This window comes from Pseudophryne corroboree, chromosome 6, assembly GCF_028390025.1.
Source record: "Pseudophryne corroboree isolate aPseCor3 chromosome 6, aPseCor3.hap2, whole genome shotgun sequence".
Taxonomy (NCBI): domain Eukaryota; kingdom Metazoa; phylum Chordata; class Amphibia; order Anura; family Myobatrachidae; genus Pseudophryne; species Pseudophryne corroboree.
The window spans coordinates 150,395,735-150,414,935 of record NC_086449.1 but is presented as its reverse complement, the minus strand read 5'-3'; the positions used below and the strand labels follow the sequence as shown (position 1 = coordinate 150,414,935).

Genomic DNA, 19,201 nt, shown 5'->3' with positions numbered 1-19,201 from the left:
CAGGGCCAGGGTGTCTCTCCTGTGGTGGCTGCAGAGTGCTCACCTTCTCGAGGGCCGCAGATTCGGCATTCAGGACTGGGTCCTGGTGACCACGGATGCAAGCCTCCGGGGGTGGGGAGCAGTCACACAGGGAAGAAATTTCCAAGGTCTGTGGTCAAGTCAGGAGACTTGCCTTCACATCAACATCCTGGAACTAAGGGCCGTATACAACGCCCTACGTCAAACAGAGACCCTGCTTCGCGACCAACCGGTTCTGATTCAGTCAGACACAATCACCGCAGTGGCTCATGTAAACCGACAAGGCGGCACAAGGAGCAGGGTAGCGATGGCGGAAGCCACCAGAATTATTCGCTGGGCGGAAAATCACGTAAGCGCACTGTCAGCAGTGTTCATCCCGGGAGTGGACAACTGGGAAGCAGACTTCCTCAGCAGACACGACCTCCACCCGGGAGAGTGGGGACTTCATCAGGAAGTCTTCGCACAGACTGCAAGTCGGTGGGTACTGCCACAGGTGGACATGATGGCATCCCGCCTCAACAAAAAAGCTATAGAGGTATTGCGCCAGGTCAAGAGACCCTCAGGCGATAGCTGTAGACGCCCTGGTGACACCGTGGGTGTTCCAGTCGGTCTATGTATTTCCTCCTCTTCCTCTCATACCCAAGGTGCTGAGAATAATAAGAAAAAGAGGAGTGAGAACGATACTCATTGTTCCAGATTGGCCACGAAGGACTCGGTATCCAGATCTGCAAAAAATGCTCACAGAGGACCCGTGGCCTCTTCCTCTAAGACAGTACTTGTTGCAACAAGGGCCCTGTCTGTTCCAAGACTTACCGCGGCTGAACGCCGGATCCTAGCGGAGAAAGGCATTCCGGATGAGGTCATTCCTACGCTGATAAAGGCTAGGAAGGATGTGACAGCTCAACATTATCACTGTATATGGCGAAAATATGTTGCTTGGTGTGAGGCCAGGAATGCCCCTACGGAAGAATTCCAGCTGGGCCGTTTCCTTCACTTCCTACAGTCAGGAGTGACTTTGGGCCTAAAATTGGGTTCCATTAAGGTCCATATTTCGGCCCTATCCATTTTCTTTCAAAAGGAGTTGACTTCTCTACCTGAAGTTCAGACGTTTGTGAAGGGAGTGTGTCAGGAATCGACTTACCAGGCTGACATCCGTCCGCCGCTGCGGACTCCGTCCTGGCTCCCTGCGGTCACCTGTCACCTATGCCCCTGCCATGGGACATCATCAAGGGCCTGGGAACACTCCTGAGACAGCGGGCGTGTAGCGCGCCGCGTCCCCGCTAGGCCGCGGCGTGGGCGCCGCCATGACAGTCTGCAAACAGCCAGTATACTGCGGCCAATCCGGTGCTTGGCCGCACCCACTTTCCTTCACTCACCCAATCCCTGTGCACCATGGGGTACATAAGAGACTGCAGGATCAGTCTGCAGGCATCCTGGACTTTGTGTCACTCCAGCGACCCATGTGAAAGGATCTGTTCCTGTTCCTCCTGTGTTCCTGGTTCTCTGGTTAAGAACTTGTACTCCTGGTTACTCTGCACAGCTCCGTGGAACTTCAAGGCCCAGCAATACCTGCAACCTGCAAACAAGGCTTCACACTCATCACCACCTTGTGTGCTTCAGCCTGCAGTTGAAGACTGACTCCAGGTGTGTTTCATTCCTCCACCTGTGATACAGCTTGCTGCTGCCAGTGCCTCATCACCTGCACTGTGAAGTCAGACTCCTGCCTCTGCTCAGGTTTGCCATTTCCACCTTGCTGCCTAAGTTTCCTGTTTTAAAACCTGCACTGGTTTCCAAACCAGAACCATTTCACAAACACTTGTTCTTCTGTTTATATATTACCGGATATTATTTTCTCAAGTCATCTGTCATCCATTGCCATAGACTTTCAGTTATCATACTGAGTGATTGACTTTATTCATCTGTTATTATTGTTTCTGCTACCATTCTGTATTATATCATCTGCCAAATAAAATACCATTGCGCTCATGCGCAGGAACGTTATCCAGCCTCCTCGTTTTCTCCCATCTACCTCCACTGACCCACTAGCGCCCCCTCCGGGGACACAGCCCAAACACAATCTGACAGTAAGTCCAGGATCGATGGACTCGGATGGTGGACGGAGTGTGGGGTCAGAGGCCTTGCAAAATCTGGTCTCCCGTCTGGATGGTCAAGAGGTTGCGCAGCAGCAGATGCTTCAATTCCTGCAAGGGATGTCCTCCCGATTAGATACACTACAGCAATCCCTGCCTAGTGTACTCTCTCCTACTGTTCCTGTTACTCCAGCACCTGCCAGTGCTGTGAGTTCTTCTATGCCGGCTGCATCAGCTCCAGTGTCACGTCTGCACCTGCCCGTGCCGAGCAAGTATGATGGCAGTCCAAAGTTATGTCGCGGGTTTCTCAACCAATGTGAAATACAGTTTGAGTTATTGCCACATAATTTCCCCACGCCAAGATCCAAGGTTGCCTACATCATCTCCTTACTCTCTGGATCTGCTCTGAGTTGGGTGTCTCCTCTGTGGGAACGTGCTGACCCTCTGATTAACAACTACACAGACTTCGTGTCAACCTTCAGACGGATCTTTGACGAGCCTGGTCGTGCAACATCAGCTTCGGCAGACCTGATCCAACTTCGTCAAGGTACCCGAAGCATGGGACAATATGTCATCCAGTTCCAGACGTTGGCTGCAGAGATTCAGTGGAACAACCAAGCTCTGGTAGCAGCTTTCTGGCACGGACTCTCGGATCGGATCAAGGATGAACTGGCGACCCGTGACATTCCTGTTCAACTGTCTGATTTGATCTCCCTGTGCATTAAGTTGGACTCTCGCATCCGCGAACGCAATAATGAACGCGCTCGGAGTGAGCCACGCAGATCAAGGTTCATACCTTCTGTACAGTTCCAGTCTCCCTCTTCTGACGAGCCTATGCAGATAAATAGGTCCCGCCTAACTCCTGAAGAGCGGGCAAGAAGAATACGTGAGAGACTCTGCCTATACTGTGCTGCTGCGGGCCATCAGATTAACTCCTGCACGGTGCGTTCGGGAAACGCCAGATCCTGACTTGTAAGGGAGGAGTCAAGTTAGGATCTTTCAGTCAAGCTCCTTCTCAACAAGACCTCATCCTTCCAGTGACGCTAGAGACTTCAGTTGGGCTCCAGTCTGCGTCAGCATTAGTGGACTGCGGTGCTGCAGGAAACTTTATCACCCAAGCTGCGGTAAATAAATTTTGCCTATCTACCTGTGAACTTTCTTGTCCAGTTTACATTACTGCTGTGGATGGTAGTCGAATCTCCAAGGGGAACATTTCTCATCAAACTGCCCCAGTGGTTCTGGGAGTTGGATTTCTCCATTCTGAACTGATTAAGTTCCTGGTCATCCCTCAAGCCACCCAGGAGATTGTCTTGGGCATGCCCTGGCTCCAGCTACATAATCCACAGTTTGACTGGTCAACGTTGCAGCTTACCTCATGGGGTTCACATTGTCATCAATCCTGTTTAGCCCAAGTGTGTCCCATAAAGTCTACCGAAGTAAAGACACAGTCAAGTCTCCCAGCAGCTTATCAAGACTTCTCAGACGTCTTCTGTGAAAAGGCTGCTGATATCCTGCCGCCCCATAGGGAATGGGATTGTCCCATCGATCTCCTTCCTGGCAAGAAGCCACCTAGGGGGCGCACCTACCCGTTGTCTGTTCCTGAAACTGAGGCGATGAGTGATTACATCAGAGAGAATCTTCAGAAGGGATTCATCCGTCCGTCATCATCACCCGCTGGTGCAGGTTTCTTCTTTGTTAAAAAGAAGGATGGAGGACTGCGTCCATGCATTGACTATCGGGGTCTCAATGACATTACCATCAAGAATAGTTATCCATTACCACTCATTACCGAATTATTTGACAGAGTTAAAGGAGCCCGCATCTTCACCAAGTTAGATCTCCGCGGTGCCTATAATCTCATCAGAATCCGGAGTGGTGACGAGTGGAAGACAGCTTTCAACACTCGAGATGGCCATTATGAATACCTGGTAATGCCATTTGGGTTGAGTAATGCTCCAGCAGTGTTCCAACACTTTGTGAACGAAATCTTTCGTGATGTCCTGTATAAGTACCTCGTTGTTTACTTAGATGATATCCTTATCTTCTCCCAAGACCTTCCATCTCATCGTCTACAAGTCTGTGAAGTTCTCCGACGTCTTCGTGAGAACCGGCTCTACGGGAAACTATCTAAATGCACCTTTGAAGTTCCCTCTATACCCTTCCTGGGTTATATAATTTCCGGATCGGATCTTCAGATGGACCCGACAAAATTGGAAGCTATTGCCAATTGGTCCATTCCAAATTCTCTCAAGTCTATCCAGCGGTTCCTGGGTTTCGCCAACTACTATAGAAAATTTATTCGAGGATTCTCCACTCTCATCGCTCCTATTACCAACCTGACTCGGAAAGGGGCAGACCATTCCAACTGGTCAGAAGAAGCCTTGGCAGCCTTCCAGAAGATCAAGCTAGCCTTTATGTCTGCTCCAGTGCTGTCTCAGCCAGATGTCAACAGACCGTTCGAGTTGGAGGTAGATGCCTCTACAGTTGGGGTTGGAGCTGTTCTCTCCCAGAAGGGATCCGATGGGAAAGTCCACCCTTGTGGATTTTATTCTCGCAAGTTTCTTCCTGCAGAAGCTAACTACTCCGTGGGAGATCAAGAACTACTGGCGATCAAGCTGGCTCTCGAGGAATGGAGATATCTCCTAGAAGGGGCCAAACATCCGTTTAACATCTACACGGATCATAAAAACCTGCTATATTTAAAGGCAGCTCAGTGCCTTAACCCTCGCCAGTCCAGGTGGGCTATGTTTTTCTCACGTTTTAATTTCAAGCTTCATTTCCGCCCAGGTTCGCAGAATGTGAAAGCCGACGCGTTATCCCGATCCATGGAATCTGAAGAAGGAACATCTGACTCAGTGCCACATTCCATCCTGAGTCCCGTGGTTTTCGCTGCATCTCAAGTCTCCCCAGCTCCTCCTCCTGGTAAGACTTTTGTTTCCCCAGAACTCCGTCCCAAGTTGCTATCTTGGGCCCATCAATCCAAGTTCACTGGTCATCCTGGTGTCCTGAAGACCTTCAAGTTCCTTTCTGCGACATATTGGTGGCCAAAGATGAAAATGGACATCCAGGATTTCGTGGCATCCTGTCCTAAATGTGTGCAGCACAAGACTCCTCGTCAGTCTCCAGCAGGTCAGTTACAACCATTGTTTGTCCCTAGTCGTCCCTGGTCACACCTGTCCATGGATTTTATCACCGACCTTCCTCCTTCTCAAGGACATAATACCATTTGGGTTGTAGTGGACAGATTCACCAAGATGGCTCATTTTGTTCCTCTCCAGGGTCTCCCTTCTGCCCCGAAACTTGCCCAAATCTTCCTACGGGAGATTTTCCGCTTACATGGTTTACCCTCAGAAATAATATCTGACCGGGGGGTACAGTTTGTAGCGAGGTTTTGGAGGGCCCTCTGTTCTGCCATGCAGGTCAAACTGAAGTTTTCGTCATCATACCATCCTCAGACGAATGGGCAGACAGAGAGGGTTAATCAAGAACTTGAGACTTTTTTAAGATTATATGTTTCATCTTCCCAGGATGACTGGTTCGATCTGCTCCCATGGGCCGAGTTTGCCCACAACTTTCGATACCATACTGCTACTGAAACGACACCATTCTTTGCAGTATATGGGCAACATCCCCGTGTACCTGATTTCCAAGAACTCCCTCATATGGATGTTCCTGCTGCCACTACTGCTCTGACTCAGTTTTCATCTATTTGGAGAAAAATTCACGTTTCTCTCAAAAAGGCCTCCAGTCGGTACAAGTTCTTTGCCGACCGCAAGAGACGTGCGGTTCCTCATTTGAAACCTGGGGACAAGGTTTGGCTATCAACCCGTAACCTCCGTCTCAGGGTCCCATCCATGAAGTTTGCACCACGCTTCATTGGTCCTTACCCTGTCGAAAGAGTCATCAACCCAGTGGCCTACAAATTGAAGTTACCATCTTCCCTTCGTATACCTAACGCTTTTCATGTTTCTCTCCTCAGACCTCTAGTCCTAAACCGCTTTCAGAATACTCTTCCAGTAGGTCCCAAGGTTCGAACTCAGCGGGGCGTGGAATTCGAGATCAACAAAATTCTGGACTCCCGTTGCCGGTATGGACGTCTCCAGTACCTGGTCGATTGGTCCGGTTATGGCCCAGAGGAGAGAAGTTGGGTGAATTCGTCCGATGTCCATGCTCCTAGGTTGGTCCGTGTCTTCCACAGCACTCATCCCTCCAAGCCACGTGGGTGTTCGGTGTCCACCCCTAAAGGAGGGGGTACTGTCAGGAATCGACTTACCAGGCTGACATCCGTCCGCCGCTGCGGACTCCGTCCTGGCTCCCTGCGGTCACCTGTCACCTATGCCCCTGCCATGGGACATCATCAAGGGCCTGGGAACACTCCTGAGACAGCGGGCGTGTAGCGCGCCGCATCCCCGCTAGGCCGCGGCGTGGGCGCCGCCATGACAGTCTGCAAACAGCCAGTATACTGCGGCCAATCCGGTGCTTGGCCGCACCCACTTTCCTTCACTCACCCAATCCCTGTGCACCATGGGGTACATAAGAGACTGCAGGATCAGTCTGCAGGCATCCTGGACTTTGTGTCACTCCAGCGACCCATGTGAAAGGATCTGTTCCTGTTCCTCCTGTGTTCCTGGTTCTCTGGTTAAGAACTTGTACTCCTGGTTACTCTGCACAGCTCCGTGGAACTTCAAGGCCCAGCAATACCTGCAACCTGCAAACAAGGCTTCACACTCATCACCACCTTGTGTGCTTCAGCCTGCAGTTGAAGACTGACTCCAGGTGTGTTTCATTCCTCCACCTGTGATACAGCTTGCTGCTGCCAGTGCCTCATCACCTGCACTGTGAAGTCAGACTCCTGCCTCTGCTCAGGTTTGCCATTTCCACCTTGCTGCCTAAGTTTCCTGTTTTAAAACCTGCACTGGTTTCCAAACCAGAACCATTTCACAAACACTTGTTCTTCTGTTTATATATTACCGGATATTATTTTCTCAAGTCATCTGTCATCCATTGCCATAGACTTTCAGTTATCATACTGAGTGATTGACTTTATTCATCTGTTATTATTGTTTCTGCTACCATTCTGTATTATATCATCTGCCAAATAAAATACCATTGCGCTCATGCGCAGGAACGTTATCCAGCCTCCTCGTTTTCTCCCATCTACCTCCACTGACCCACTAGCGCCCCCTCCGGGGACACAGCCCAAACACAATCTGACAGAGTGCTGCATATTCAGCCCCCTTTTGTGCCTCCAGTGGCACCTTGGGATCTTAACGTGGTGTTGAGTTTCCTGAAATCCCACTGGTTTGAACCATGCGGATAGAGCAGAGTTGCGGACCCGTCCACAATTCCTGCCAAAAGTGGTTTCATCTTTTCATATAAACCAACCTATTGTGGTGCCTGTGGCTACTACTGACTTGGAGGATTCCGAGTTGCTTGATGTGGTCAGGGCTTTGAAGGTTTATGTAGCCAGAACGACTAGAGTCAGGAAAACAAACTCTTTGTTTATCCTGTATGCTTCCAACAAGCTTGGTGCGCCAGCTTCAAAGCAAACTATTGCTCGCTGGATCTGTAACACGATTCAGCAGGCTCATTCTGCGGCTGGATTGCCCCTGCCAAAATCAGTTAAGGCCCATTCCACTAGGAAGTAGTGATGTGCACCGGACATTTTTCGGGTTTTGTGTTTTGGTTTTGGATTCGGTTCTGCGGCCGTGTTTTTGATTCGGACGCGTTTTGGCAAAACCTCACCGAAATTTTTTTGTCGGATTCGGATGTGTTTTGGATTTGGGTGTTTTTTTCAAAAAACCCTAAAAAACAGCTTAAATCATAGAATTTGGGGGTCATTTTGATCCCATAGTATTATTAACCTCAATTACCATAATTTCCACTCATTTCCAGTCTATTCTGAACACCTCACAATATTATTTTTAGTCCTACAATTTGCACCGAGGTCGCTGGATGGCTAAGCTAAGCGACACAAGTGGCCGACACAAACACCTGGCCCATCTAAGAGTGGCACTGCAGTGTCAAGACAGGATGGCACTTCAAAAAAATTGTCCCCAAACAGCACATGATGCAAAGAAAAAAAGAGGCGCACCACAGGTATAGAATGTAGATGGATAGTATACTTAATGACGACACAGAGGTAGGTACAGCAGTGGCCTTCCGTACCGTACTGCTATATATAGTATACTGGTGGTCACTGTGTCAGCAAACTGCAAAACTAAAATGCACCACAGGTATAGAATGTAGATGGATAGTATACTTAATGAATGACGACACAGAGGTAGGTACAGCAGTGGCCTTCCGTACCGTACTGCTATATATAGTATACTGGTGGTCACTGAGCACAGATATGGAGCGTTTTTCAGGCAGACAACGTATACTGGTGGTCACTGTCAGCAAAACTCTGCACTGTACTCCTGCTATATAATACAGCTGCTCCCCAGTCCCCACAATTAAGCAGTGTGAGCACAGATATATTATGCAGCACACTGAGCACAGATATGGTATGGAGAGCTTTTTTCAGGCAGAGAACGGATAAAACTGGTGGTCACTTATCAGCAAAACTCTGCACTGTACTCCTCCTAACAGCTGCTCCCCAGTCCTCCCCACAATTAAGCAATAAAGCAATCAAGTTCAACAATAAACGGAGAGGACGCCAGCCACGTCCTCTCCCTATCATCTCCAATGCACGAGTGAAAATGGCGGCGACGCGCGGCTGCTTATATAGAATCCGAATCTCGCGAGAATCCGACTGCGGGATGATGACGTTCGGGCGCGCTCGGGTTAGCCGAGCAAGGCGGGAAGGTTCGAACCTGCCTCGGACCCGTGTAAAATGGGTGAAGTTCGGGGGGGTTCGGTTTCCGAGAAATCGAACCCGCTCATCACTACTAGGAAGGTGGGATCTTCTTGGGCGGCTGCCCGAGGGGTCTCGGCACTACAGCTGTGCCGAGCGGCTACTTGGTCAGGTTCAAACACTTTTGAAAAGTTCTACAAGTTTGATACCCTGGCTGAGGAGGACCTTGTGTTTGCTCATTCGGTGCTGCAGAGTCATCCGCACTCTCCCGCCCGTTTGGGAGCTTTGGTATAATCCCCATGGTCCTTACGGAGTCCCCAGCATCCACTAGGACGTTAGAGAAAATAAGATTTTACTTACCGGTAAATCTATTTCTCGTAGTCCGTAGTGAATTCTGGGCGCCCGTCCCAAGTGCGGACTTCTTCTGCAATACTTGTATATAGTTATTGCTGCAATAAGGGCTATGTTATTGTTGCATCAGGGTTGAACTGATGCTCTGTTGTTGTTCATACTGTTGACTGGGTAAGTTTATCACAAGTTATACGGTGTGATTGGTGTGGCTGGTATGAGTCTTGCCCTGGATTTCCAAAATCCTTTCCTTGTACTGTCCATCTCCTCTGGGCACAGTTTCTCTAACTGAGGTCTGGAGGAGGGACATAGAGGGAGGAGCCAGAGCACACCAGAACCTAAATTCTTTCTTGAAGTGCCCATGTCTCCTGCGGAGCCCGTCTATTCCCCATGGTCCTTACGGAGTCCCCAGCATCCACTACGGACTACGAAAAATAGATTTACCGGTAAGTAAAATCTTATTTTTGCAAAGGAACGCACCCACGGGATGCAATCAATTTGACGGCTGTCGGGATCCTGGCGATAAGGATACGGACACCAGAATCCTGTCACACGGGGGCTATTCCCACTCGTGGGTGTCTACAACACCCAGAGAGTGAGAATAGAACCTGTGGCGAGCGCAGTGAGCCACCAAGCCAGCAAGGAGACTCTTTGCGCTCGCCCTGCTGCCAGCATTCTGGCGGGCATGATGCCACTGTCGGGATCTTGACAGCCAACATCCCACCCGCCAGTAAATAGTATGTAACCCACACCCACAAACCATCAGGGTAGTAAAATAAAGACGTGGTTCTCAACAGAGGTACTTCTCAAATTTCCTGTAATGGCGGAGCGGGCTAGGACATCCAGCTGATAATTAGACACCTGGGGAAAGCAGCGTCCTAGGGTTCTCTATCCCCATGTATCACAGTAGGACCCTGATAACAAAATGAAAAAGTATATCCTTGCAAAGTAAAGCACGTGGATTGTAATATATGAGAAATAAGTACACTTCATTCTACTCTTGTATCTTTTTATATTCTTGTTTATAGCACATTTATTATATCCACTGAACATTTTATCTAATAGCAATTACTGTACATTCAGTACAAATGTTTTGTTTTGCAAATGGGGGTACAAATAACGCAAATGGGCTGACAGGGGGTACCAAAAGTAGAAAATGATTGACAACCACTGCACTAACTTACATTACCATTTTCTCCACAAAGTGAAAATTCCAGCCTAAAATCATTCAGCAATTATTTGAAAGATTACCTCCATTTCTGCTGCCCTTTATTGTAATTGTATTCTATCCTGAGCATAGGAAATTGTTTTACATAACATCATTTAAGAGAGCGATGTGGTATTCATAGCATTTAATAGTTTGGTGAACATGTCATGTTTCAGATCCACAAGCTGAACTCAGGAATGGCAACTTTGTGTCTGACCCAGTGGTACGAAACTCGCATCCTTCTGGGTGATCCTCCCACTACATTCCCTCAGGGCCATAACTAGGTGTGTACGAAGGAGACGCCACACATAGCGCTGCAGGGTAGGGAGCGCTGGTGGCGGCACTTGTCATTCATCTGTTTTAATTACTTTCACTTGCAACTTCCCCCCTTTTTCGAAGCCCAGCATCGCCTGATCACCTCTACCCTACGCCTCCTACCCTGACCCCTTCTATCGCTATACCTATACAACATTCATGAACTCAACTTGAGGTTTCTTTGTTATTCAGTCACACTGTCCTTTATAACATTTCAGGATGCTGACATACCTGGGATTTGGGATATGGTCATTAGGTCAACCACTATTAGTCGACATGGTCACTAGGTCAACATGTGTTTTTCACTTTTTAAATTTTTTTTGCACTTTTTCATACTTTACGATCCACACGGACTACGATTGGGAATAGTAACCTGTACCGAGCACATCGGTAGTGGAGTGAGGCACCTTGCCCAGAGCTTGCTCACCATGCGAGGGGACACGGTGCACTAATTGAGGTTCCCCGTCACTTTACGCTGAAAACGACACCAAAAAAAGTTTTTAAAAACCCCTCATGTCGACCATTTCCATGTCAACCTATTTCGGTTGTCGACCTAGTCACTGTCGACCAATAGTAGTCGACCTAATGGCTGTCGACCCTATGACCCATACCCAAGGATTCAAACCCATTCCTGTGACATTGCAGTCAGACACTCTATCCATTGAGCAATCTGCCCTTGCATAGAAAGCTAGAGAATTCTAACTATTTGAAGCTTACCTTGTACTTTGTGAAAAAATTATCACCATTGCGACTGAGCAGTTCTATGTAGTGTGTGGCTGCAAGAGATTGGATGTGTGGCACACTGCATGGATCTGCTCAATTACAATGCTGATTATAGGCTTGACTCAAGCCTATGTCTTACAAAATTGTGTAGTGTTTTTGCTTCAATAATAAAAAAAATACAAAAAAAGGTGAGGATTGGAGGCCATACTGTATGTTTAAATGCTGTACAGCATTGTCTGCCACTGCTCAGGGGGATATAAATGACATTTGTGTGTTTGATCAGGTATATATAGGCTTACCATACTATACATTTAAACTGGGACATCATGAATTACACAGGTTCTCTAGCTCACAGGTTCTCATACTTGGCCCTCAGGACCCCACACAGTGCATATTTTCCATGTCTCCTCACAGAATCGCGAGTGAAATAATTAGCTCCACCTGTGGACCTTTTAAAATGTGTCAGTGAGTAATTAATACACCTGTTAGGTTACCTGCAAAACATGTACCGTGTGAGGTTCTAGGGGATGTAACACACGCGCCGGTTTCTCCCGGATGGCAAAAAGCCGGACAAACTTTGTCCGGCTTTTTGCCATCCGGGAGGGTCTTTCACACACAACGGCTTTGAGCCGTGTGTAATGCTGTGCGCATGCGCAGCAGCAGACACGGCTTGAAGAAAAAAACGTTGTGTGTGAAAACTCCCCTTCACCAGGGACGTGCAGTCAGGGGAGGCAGGGGAGGCAGTGCCTCCCCTGTGATAATGATTAAAATGATTAAAAGAATAAAAGAAGATATTTATAACACAGTCTGTTATAAATATCTTTTTTTATTATTTTAATAATCTCCCCCCCCCCCCCCCCCCCCCCCTGTGGCTGCGTGTGAGGGATAGGTGCCTCCCGCTGCTAACATTAAAGTCCCAGCGGAGGGGGGCGGGCAGGAGGCAGGGCGCAGCAATGGGCTGTGAAAGCCCATTGCAAACGCATGGGGAAGCGGCACCTTTACTGATGCCTCAATGACAGGGGCGTACATTCAGCCCCGATGAATGCACGCCCTTGTCAGACCCCCAGATTTGATTGGCCCAGCGGATCCAGTGCTGTCCAATCCCCCCCGTCCCCGGCTGCAGCAGGCGCCGTGGGCTGTGTGGACGCCCGCTGCAGCTGGCGTCGCTGAATGACACTAGAGATCATAATTGACCCCTAGTGTCTGAGCGGCGCTGAGGACAGGGGGCACAGCTACAGGGGGCACAGCTACAAGGGGCACAGCAACTGGGGGCACAGCTACAAGGGGCACAGCTACAAGGGGCACAACTACTGGGGGCACAGCTACAAGGGGCACAGCTACAAGGGGCACAGCTACAGGGGGCACAGCTACAGGGGGCACAGCTACAGGGGGCACAGCTACAGGGGTCAACTACTGGGGGCACAGCGAGGGGGCACAGCAACTGGGGTCACAACGACTGGGGGCACAGCTACAGGGTTCACAGCTACAAGGGGCACAGCGACTGGGGGCACTGCTACTGGGGGCACCTGCTTCAGCCAGCAGCAGCACTCTCCCCTGTCTGTGCTAACGTCTTTCCGCGTCATGAGTGCAGAATATTCAATTATTTCTCTCTCTCTCATTTTTACAGGAACCCCTATTGGATTCTACATGGACAAGTGGACGTGACCGGCGTGGGATGTAGGCAGTGGCGGATCCAGGGGGGGGGAGGGGGCACTCGGGCCCGTGCCCCCCCTGTCGTTTGTGGCCTCCGTTCCCCGTCCCTCCGTCCGTCCCCCGTCCCTCCGTCGTCGTCCCCCCGGCGCCGCACAGGGAGATGACGGGCGCCCGCTGAGATTGTGTTACCAGCGGGCGCCCGTCTCCCTGCACAGCGGTAGCCGGAGGCTGTCACTGTGCGGCGTGCGCTATGGGAGAGACGTCAGTCATGACGTCTCTCTCATAGTGCTGAGGAGAGGACGACAAGAGAGGAGGAGGACTGCAGAGATCTGGAAGCGGGAACGGGGCTTGGTAAGTATGTTGTGTTTTGTCTTCTTCAGTGCAGCGGGGGCATCTACTGGGGGCAAACTACGGGGGGGACATTACTACTGGGGGCATCAAAAAGGGGCATTACTACTGGGGGGGCTTTACTACTGGGGGCGCATTACTACTGGGGGCATTATTACTGGGGGAGCATCTACTGGGGGCATTACTACTGGGGGCATCAACAAGGGACATTACCACTGGGTGGGGGGAGGGCATTACTACTGGGGCATTATTACTGGGGGAGCATCTACTGGGGGCATTATACTTGGGGGCATCAACAAAGGACATTACTACTGGGTGGGGGGGCATTACTACTGGGGGCATTATTACTGGGGGAGCATCTACTGGGGGCATTACTACTGGGGGGCATCAACAAGGGGCATTACTACTGGGGGCATCAACAAGGGGCATTACTACTGGGGGCATCAACAAGGGGCATTACTACTGGGGGCATCAACAAGGGACATTACTACTGGGTGGGGGGGCATTACTACTGGGGGCATTATTACTGGGGGAGCATCTACTGGGGGCATTACTACTGGGGGGCATCAACAAGGGGCATTACTACTGGGGGCATCAACAAGGGACATTACTACTGCGTGGGGGGGCATTACTACTGGAGGCATTATTACTGGGGGAGCATCTACTGGGGGCATTACTACTGGGGAGTCATCTATTGGGGGCAACCTCCTAGGGGGCATTACTACTGGGGGCAAACTACTGGAGGACATTATTACTGGGGGACATTATTACTGGGGGCATTTACTGGGGGACATTATTACTGGGGGCCAACTACAAAGGGGCATACTACAGGAGGGCATTACTACTGGCGGCTTAACTACAGGGGCATTACTACTTGGGGGCTAAACTACAGGGGGGCCAAACTACTGGGGGCATAACTACAGGGGCCAAACTACTGGGGGCATAACTACAGGGGCCAAACTACTGGGGGATAACTACAGGGGCCAAACTACTGGGGGCAGTACTACTGGGGGCTAAACTACAAGGGGGGCATAACTACAGGGGCTAAACTACAATGGGGCAAACTACAGGGGGGGCATTACTACTGGTGGCTAAACTACAAGCAGGCAACTACTGGGGGCATTACCACTGGGAGGCTAAACTAAAGGGGGGGTAAACTACTGGGGTCATAACTGCAGGGGCATTACCACTGGGGGCATAGCTACTAGGGCGCCAAATGACTGGGGGCATTACTACAGGCAACATTACTACTGGGGGCAATACGGGCATTGCATAAGGGGCACCACTACTATGGGGTCTATATAAGGAGCACTACCAGTACAGTGGACATTGCATAATGAGCGCTACAACTGTGGGCATTGTATAAGAAGCGCCACCTCACATGCACCGAAGCCGCACGCAAATGTACTTGCCCCTTCCATGGTGCCCCCCCTATCATTTTCTTCTGGATCCGCCCCTGGATGTAGGTAAGTATGTGTGAGAGTGTAAGTGTGTTTTAATAAATTTTTACTTTCACGGTGTGTGTTGTGTTTTTATTTGGGTATTTTTTTGTTGTTGTAGAACTACAGGTGCCAGTGGGCCCGTTATTTCCCCGCATGCTGGTACTTGACTAGTTGGGGGGGGGTAATGCCACGGCCGCAGGGACCTACATAAATGTGTCCCCCGGCTGTGGCATTATGTCCCTGGCTAGTGGAGCCCGGTGCTGGTTTTAAAAATATGGGGGACCCCTACATCTTTTGTCCCCCGTATTTTTGGAACCAGGACCGGACTAAGAGCCCGATGCTGGTTGTCTAAATACGGGGAACCCCTGTCCAATTTTTTCCCAGTATTTAAACAGCCAGGAATGGCTCAAAGAGCCCGAGGCTGGTTATACTTTGGAGGGGGGACCTCACGCATTTTTTTTTTTACATTTTTTAACCCATTCAGACCCTTCTCCATTAAGTTAATGGAAGCCCTGGACAACAAAATTGCATTCATGTCCTCCTCCCAGTCCCAAACCCTCATTATTATTTTTTTTCTGTAAAAATGTACAATATATCACAAGTATGATGAGCAGGCAGGCAGTGGGCATTGACGGCATCGGACTGAGACGCAAATTAGTAGCGGAGGGCTGGGTCAGTTGATGGTGGGCAAGTTTGTAAGCCATTGGCGGTGGCATCAGCTCAGAGGCAGTAGCGGGCATTGGCTCAGCGGCGGTAGGGGTCATCGGCAGGATATGGCGGACATTATGGCTGTAGTGCCTCACCAGTCACTGACCTCACCGCACGCCACTGCCCTTCACACACACTGTTCTCTGCCTTCAAAGAGGGCAAGGCCCCGGCCCGGCAGCTGGACCTTCCAGTGGATATTTCCGGCTGCAACCCAGCAGCCGTGCCCCTGCAGTGTGAAAGGACACTACCCCTCACACTGATAATTACAATACCGGCACGCAGAGGCGGATTGGCCATAGGGTTTACAGGGAAGATCCCCGGTGGGCCGACGCACCCGTGGGGTCTGTTTTGTTTGAGGACATGTGGTCCTATTTATAGACATAATGAATAAGATGCCAACAATTTGCATATATGAAAATGACTTTGCCACTTAGCCTGTGATTGCAGATGATCTAGTGTATGCTCTGTCTGCCTGCTTGGCTGACATATAAGATTGAGTGAATAGTGATTGGGATACGGTTGGTGTAATAAGCAAGAAAATATATATTTCTACAGAATCATATAGTTTCATAAATTCTGAAGGTGTATCATATAATGTGCTCATAATATTTAATTTTATTTCCTTTTAACTTCCCCCTTGATGCTGGACATCCCCACTATCTGGAAAGTCTTGGGGGGAGGGTGCTGCTGCCATGGCCCATGGCTAGACCTTACACCTCTGGTGCTGCCCATGTGGGGCCACTAGTACAGATTTTTCCAGGGCTGCTTTTATTTCCCAATCCGCCCCTGCCGGCACGGGAAAAAGCCATCCGTCTTTTTCCCGGCCAGCAAAAGCCGGCGTGTGTGTTTCAGCTTTAAGGGAAGAGTTTGTGAACCATTGCTCTAGCTCAAAGATGGGAAACCATCGGCCATCCAGCTGTTGTTGAACTACACATCCTAGCATGCCCTGCAATAGCTTTAGCATGGCCAAACAGCAAAACTGTAGTAAGGCATGCTGGTATGTGTAGTTCAACAACAGCTAGGGGGCCGAAGATTCCCCATCCCTGCTCTAGCTCATGGATCTTCAACCTGCAGCCCTCCAGTTGCTGTGGAACTACACATCCCAGCATGCCCTGCCACAGTTTTGCTATTAAGGCATGCTAAAACTGAGGCAGGGTATGTAAATCATGAGTATAGTAAGCCTAGAGAATGGATGAACATATGTTTGATAGATAGACAGTCTGCAAACTGGCTCTTGAATAGAAACTCATACCTCCCAACATGATCCTTTCCAGGAGGGACAGAATGCTCTGCTTCTGGACTTTTCTATAAATTAATAATTGGCAGCACCTGTGTTGAACAGGTGAATGGATAAGAAAGGTGTTTCAGCACAGGTTATGGCAATCATAGATTAAGAGGGAAGTTCAGGAGCAGAGAATTCTGTCCCTCCTGAAGTGGGTCATGGTGGGAGGTATGGAAAATTGCAGATTTGGAGTTTAATAGACACAAAGTCTCAAGTAGTCTTCAATTACTGAAACACAATGTTATACTAACAGTACCAGATAAGTTGGATACAAACATTTAACCCAAGAGCTCACATGTACCTCCTCCAGCTCCCAGGAGACAGATCACTAGTAACAGTCTCATGCTGCAAGGACCAGAGGCAGCTTCAGGTCATCAGACACCTTGTAGACTCAGCTGTCCCTAATGCACAGGAGAGGGATTTCAGACACCACATTTATTGAGATTAACCAGATCTGTATGAAGTGTTCGTTTATGATTAAGAAGATGTATAGATACACACACATACCTCCCAACATGACCCTCTCCAGGAGGGACAGAATGCTCTGCTTCTGAACTTTTCTCTTCATTTATGATTGCCATCACATGTGGTGAGACACCTTTCTTATACACTAACCTGTTCAACACAGGTGCCGGCAATCATACATTAAGAGGGAAGTCCAGAAGTAGAGTATTCTGTCCCTCCTGGAGAGGGTCATTGTGGCCGGAGAGGCTCCAGCCCACGTGTAAAATGGCCGCCGCGGCACTGAAGGGGTTAACCCCTAGTGCCCGGCGCCATTATCGGGACAATGGGCGCTTGGCGCCATATTTAAAATATTGTGGGCGCTAGGCGCCGTGTTTATTAATGTTGGAAAAAAAATGTAATTTTAAATGTGTGCCGTGGTCCCGGACCTCTCCGGAGACCACGGCAGTGAGGGCAGTCCCCGGCGCGCTGAGCAGAGTGTGCGTGCCGGGGGAGAGGGGGACTGCTGCAGCCGGGAGATCAGCTCATGCTGCAGCCATCGGGTGTGCGCCGCCGGAGTCCGGGAGCTCCTCTCCCGGCAGAAGGGTGAGCTGCTGCAAGTGGGAGCTCAGCTCCCGCTGCAGCGCGCTCCGTGGTTGCCTCTGCTGGGGGGCCGGGAGCTCTGCTCCCGGCGCCTCAGCCCATCAGAGGTGGTCAGCCGCGGCAGCCGGGACGAACGTCCCGGGTTGCTGGGCGGAAAGGGGGGGTGCGTCGCAGCCCGGCTCCCTGCCGGACGCTGCGGCGAGGACACCAGATCTCAGCGCCGCATACAGGGGACCGGTTAGCCGGCCCCCTGCGCGGCGAGGCCACCGGAGTGCGCCGCTCATGGGGGACCGGGCTAGCCGGCTCCCTAGCGGCGGGGGGATGATTAGGTTGGTGAGTGCTGGGGTCCGGGAGCTATGCTCCCGGCACCTCAGCGCTGCAACAGAGACAGAGCCACAGCAGCCGGGACAAGTGTCCCGGGCCGCCGGGCTTCGGATCAGGGGGGTGCGCCGCTCCGTGCGGCGAGGCCACAAAGTGAGTGCCCCACTGGGGGGACAGGGAGAGCCAGCTCCCTGGACCCCAGTGGCAGGCAGACAGGCTGGAGGATGGGGGAAGCCAGCCCCATACCTCCAGCACAGACAGAGTCCTAGCAGCCAGGCTGCAGGACTAGGGGACAGTATGTAGAAAAACAAAGACATTGTTTTAAATGTAATAACATATACAGTGCCTGGGTATGTAGAGCCTGTGCAGAACACAGGCTCGGTGTATATTTAAAGGGGAATGTACAGTGTGTTTTAAATGCAATGTATTTAAAGGTAAATTGCACTTACTTGGTTGTGTGTCCCAGGAGGGGGGAATCCATGGCTGTGCAGGCTGATGGATTCTCCCAGACCTTTTCCCCAAAAACGGAATACTTTCCCATCCAGCCTCACACTTGAAAGGGCATTGGGAGAGAGAGAAGAAGCTCAGCTTTGAAACAAGCTGAGTGGTTTTCCGGAGCTCCATGGAGATCACCCGTAGTGGCCTGGAAACCTGGGCCGGGGAGCTAGGCTGCCCAGCTCTGGAGCCCAAATCCAGGCTGCAGGCAGTGGGCTAGGTCCCGGGCAGGTTTCTGGAAGTCAGTTTTAGGAGGGAAAACTTCCCCCAGCCTAGACTGAACGGCACCGGGGCGTATCCTGATCCTCCAGGATGGGACAGTCATAGGAGAGTGACCACTCCCCACTGTCCATAGAGAACAATGTTAGCTGTGCATGTGACCAAGGCATGCACAGCTCATGGGTAAACATT

At 50.3% G+C, this 19,201-nt stretch overlaps 1 protein-coding gene across 4 annotated transcripts in view; it reads right to left on the bottom strand.

Moving 5' to 3' along the window:
• The window catches only part of ASTL (astacin like metalloendopeptidase), a 75,476-nt gene extending 57,982 nt beyond the window's left edge, over positions 1-17,494 (bottom strand). For 3 of the 4 annotated variants that reach the window (XM_063932029.1, XM_063932030.1, XM_063932031.1), the window contains exons 1-2: positions 17,438-17,494; positions 17,232-17,331 (exon numbers count right to left, since the gene is read on the bottom strand). In XM_063932029.1, coding sequence (XP_063788099.1) covers positions 17,232-17,274 — 43 coding nt within the window. In that variant the 5' untranslated portion in view covers positions 17,275-17,331; positions 17,438-17,494. Of the gene's footprint in view, positions 1-16,900; positions 16,968-17,231; positions 17,332-17,437 lie in introns of those variants that run through there. The other variant, XM_063932032.1, reaches the window with a different exon arrangement.
• Positions 17,495-19,201: the final 1,707 nt, after the last annotated feature.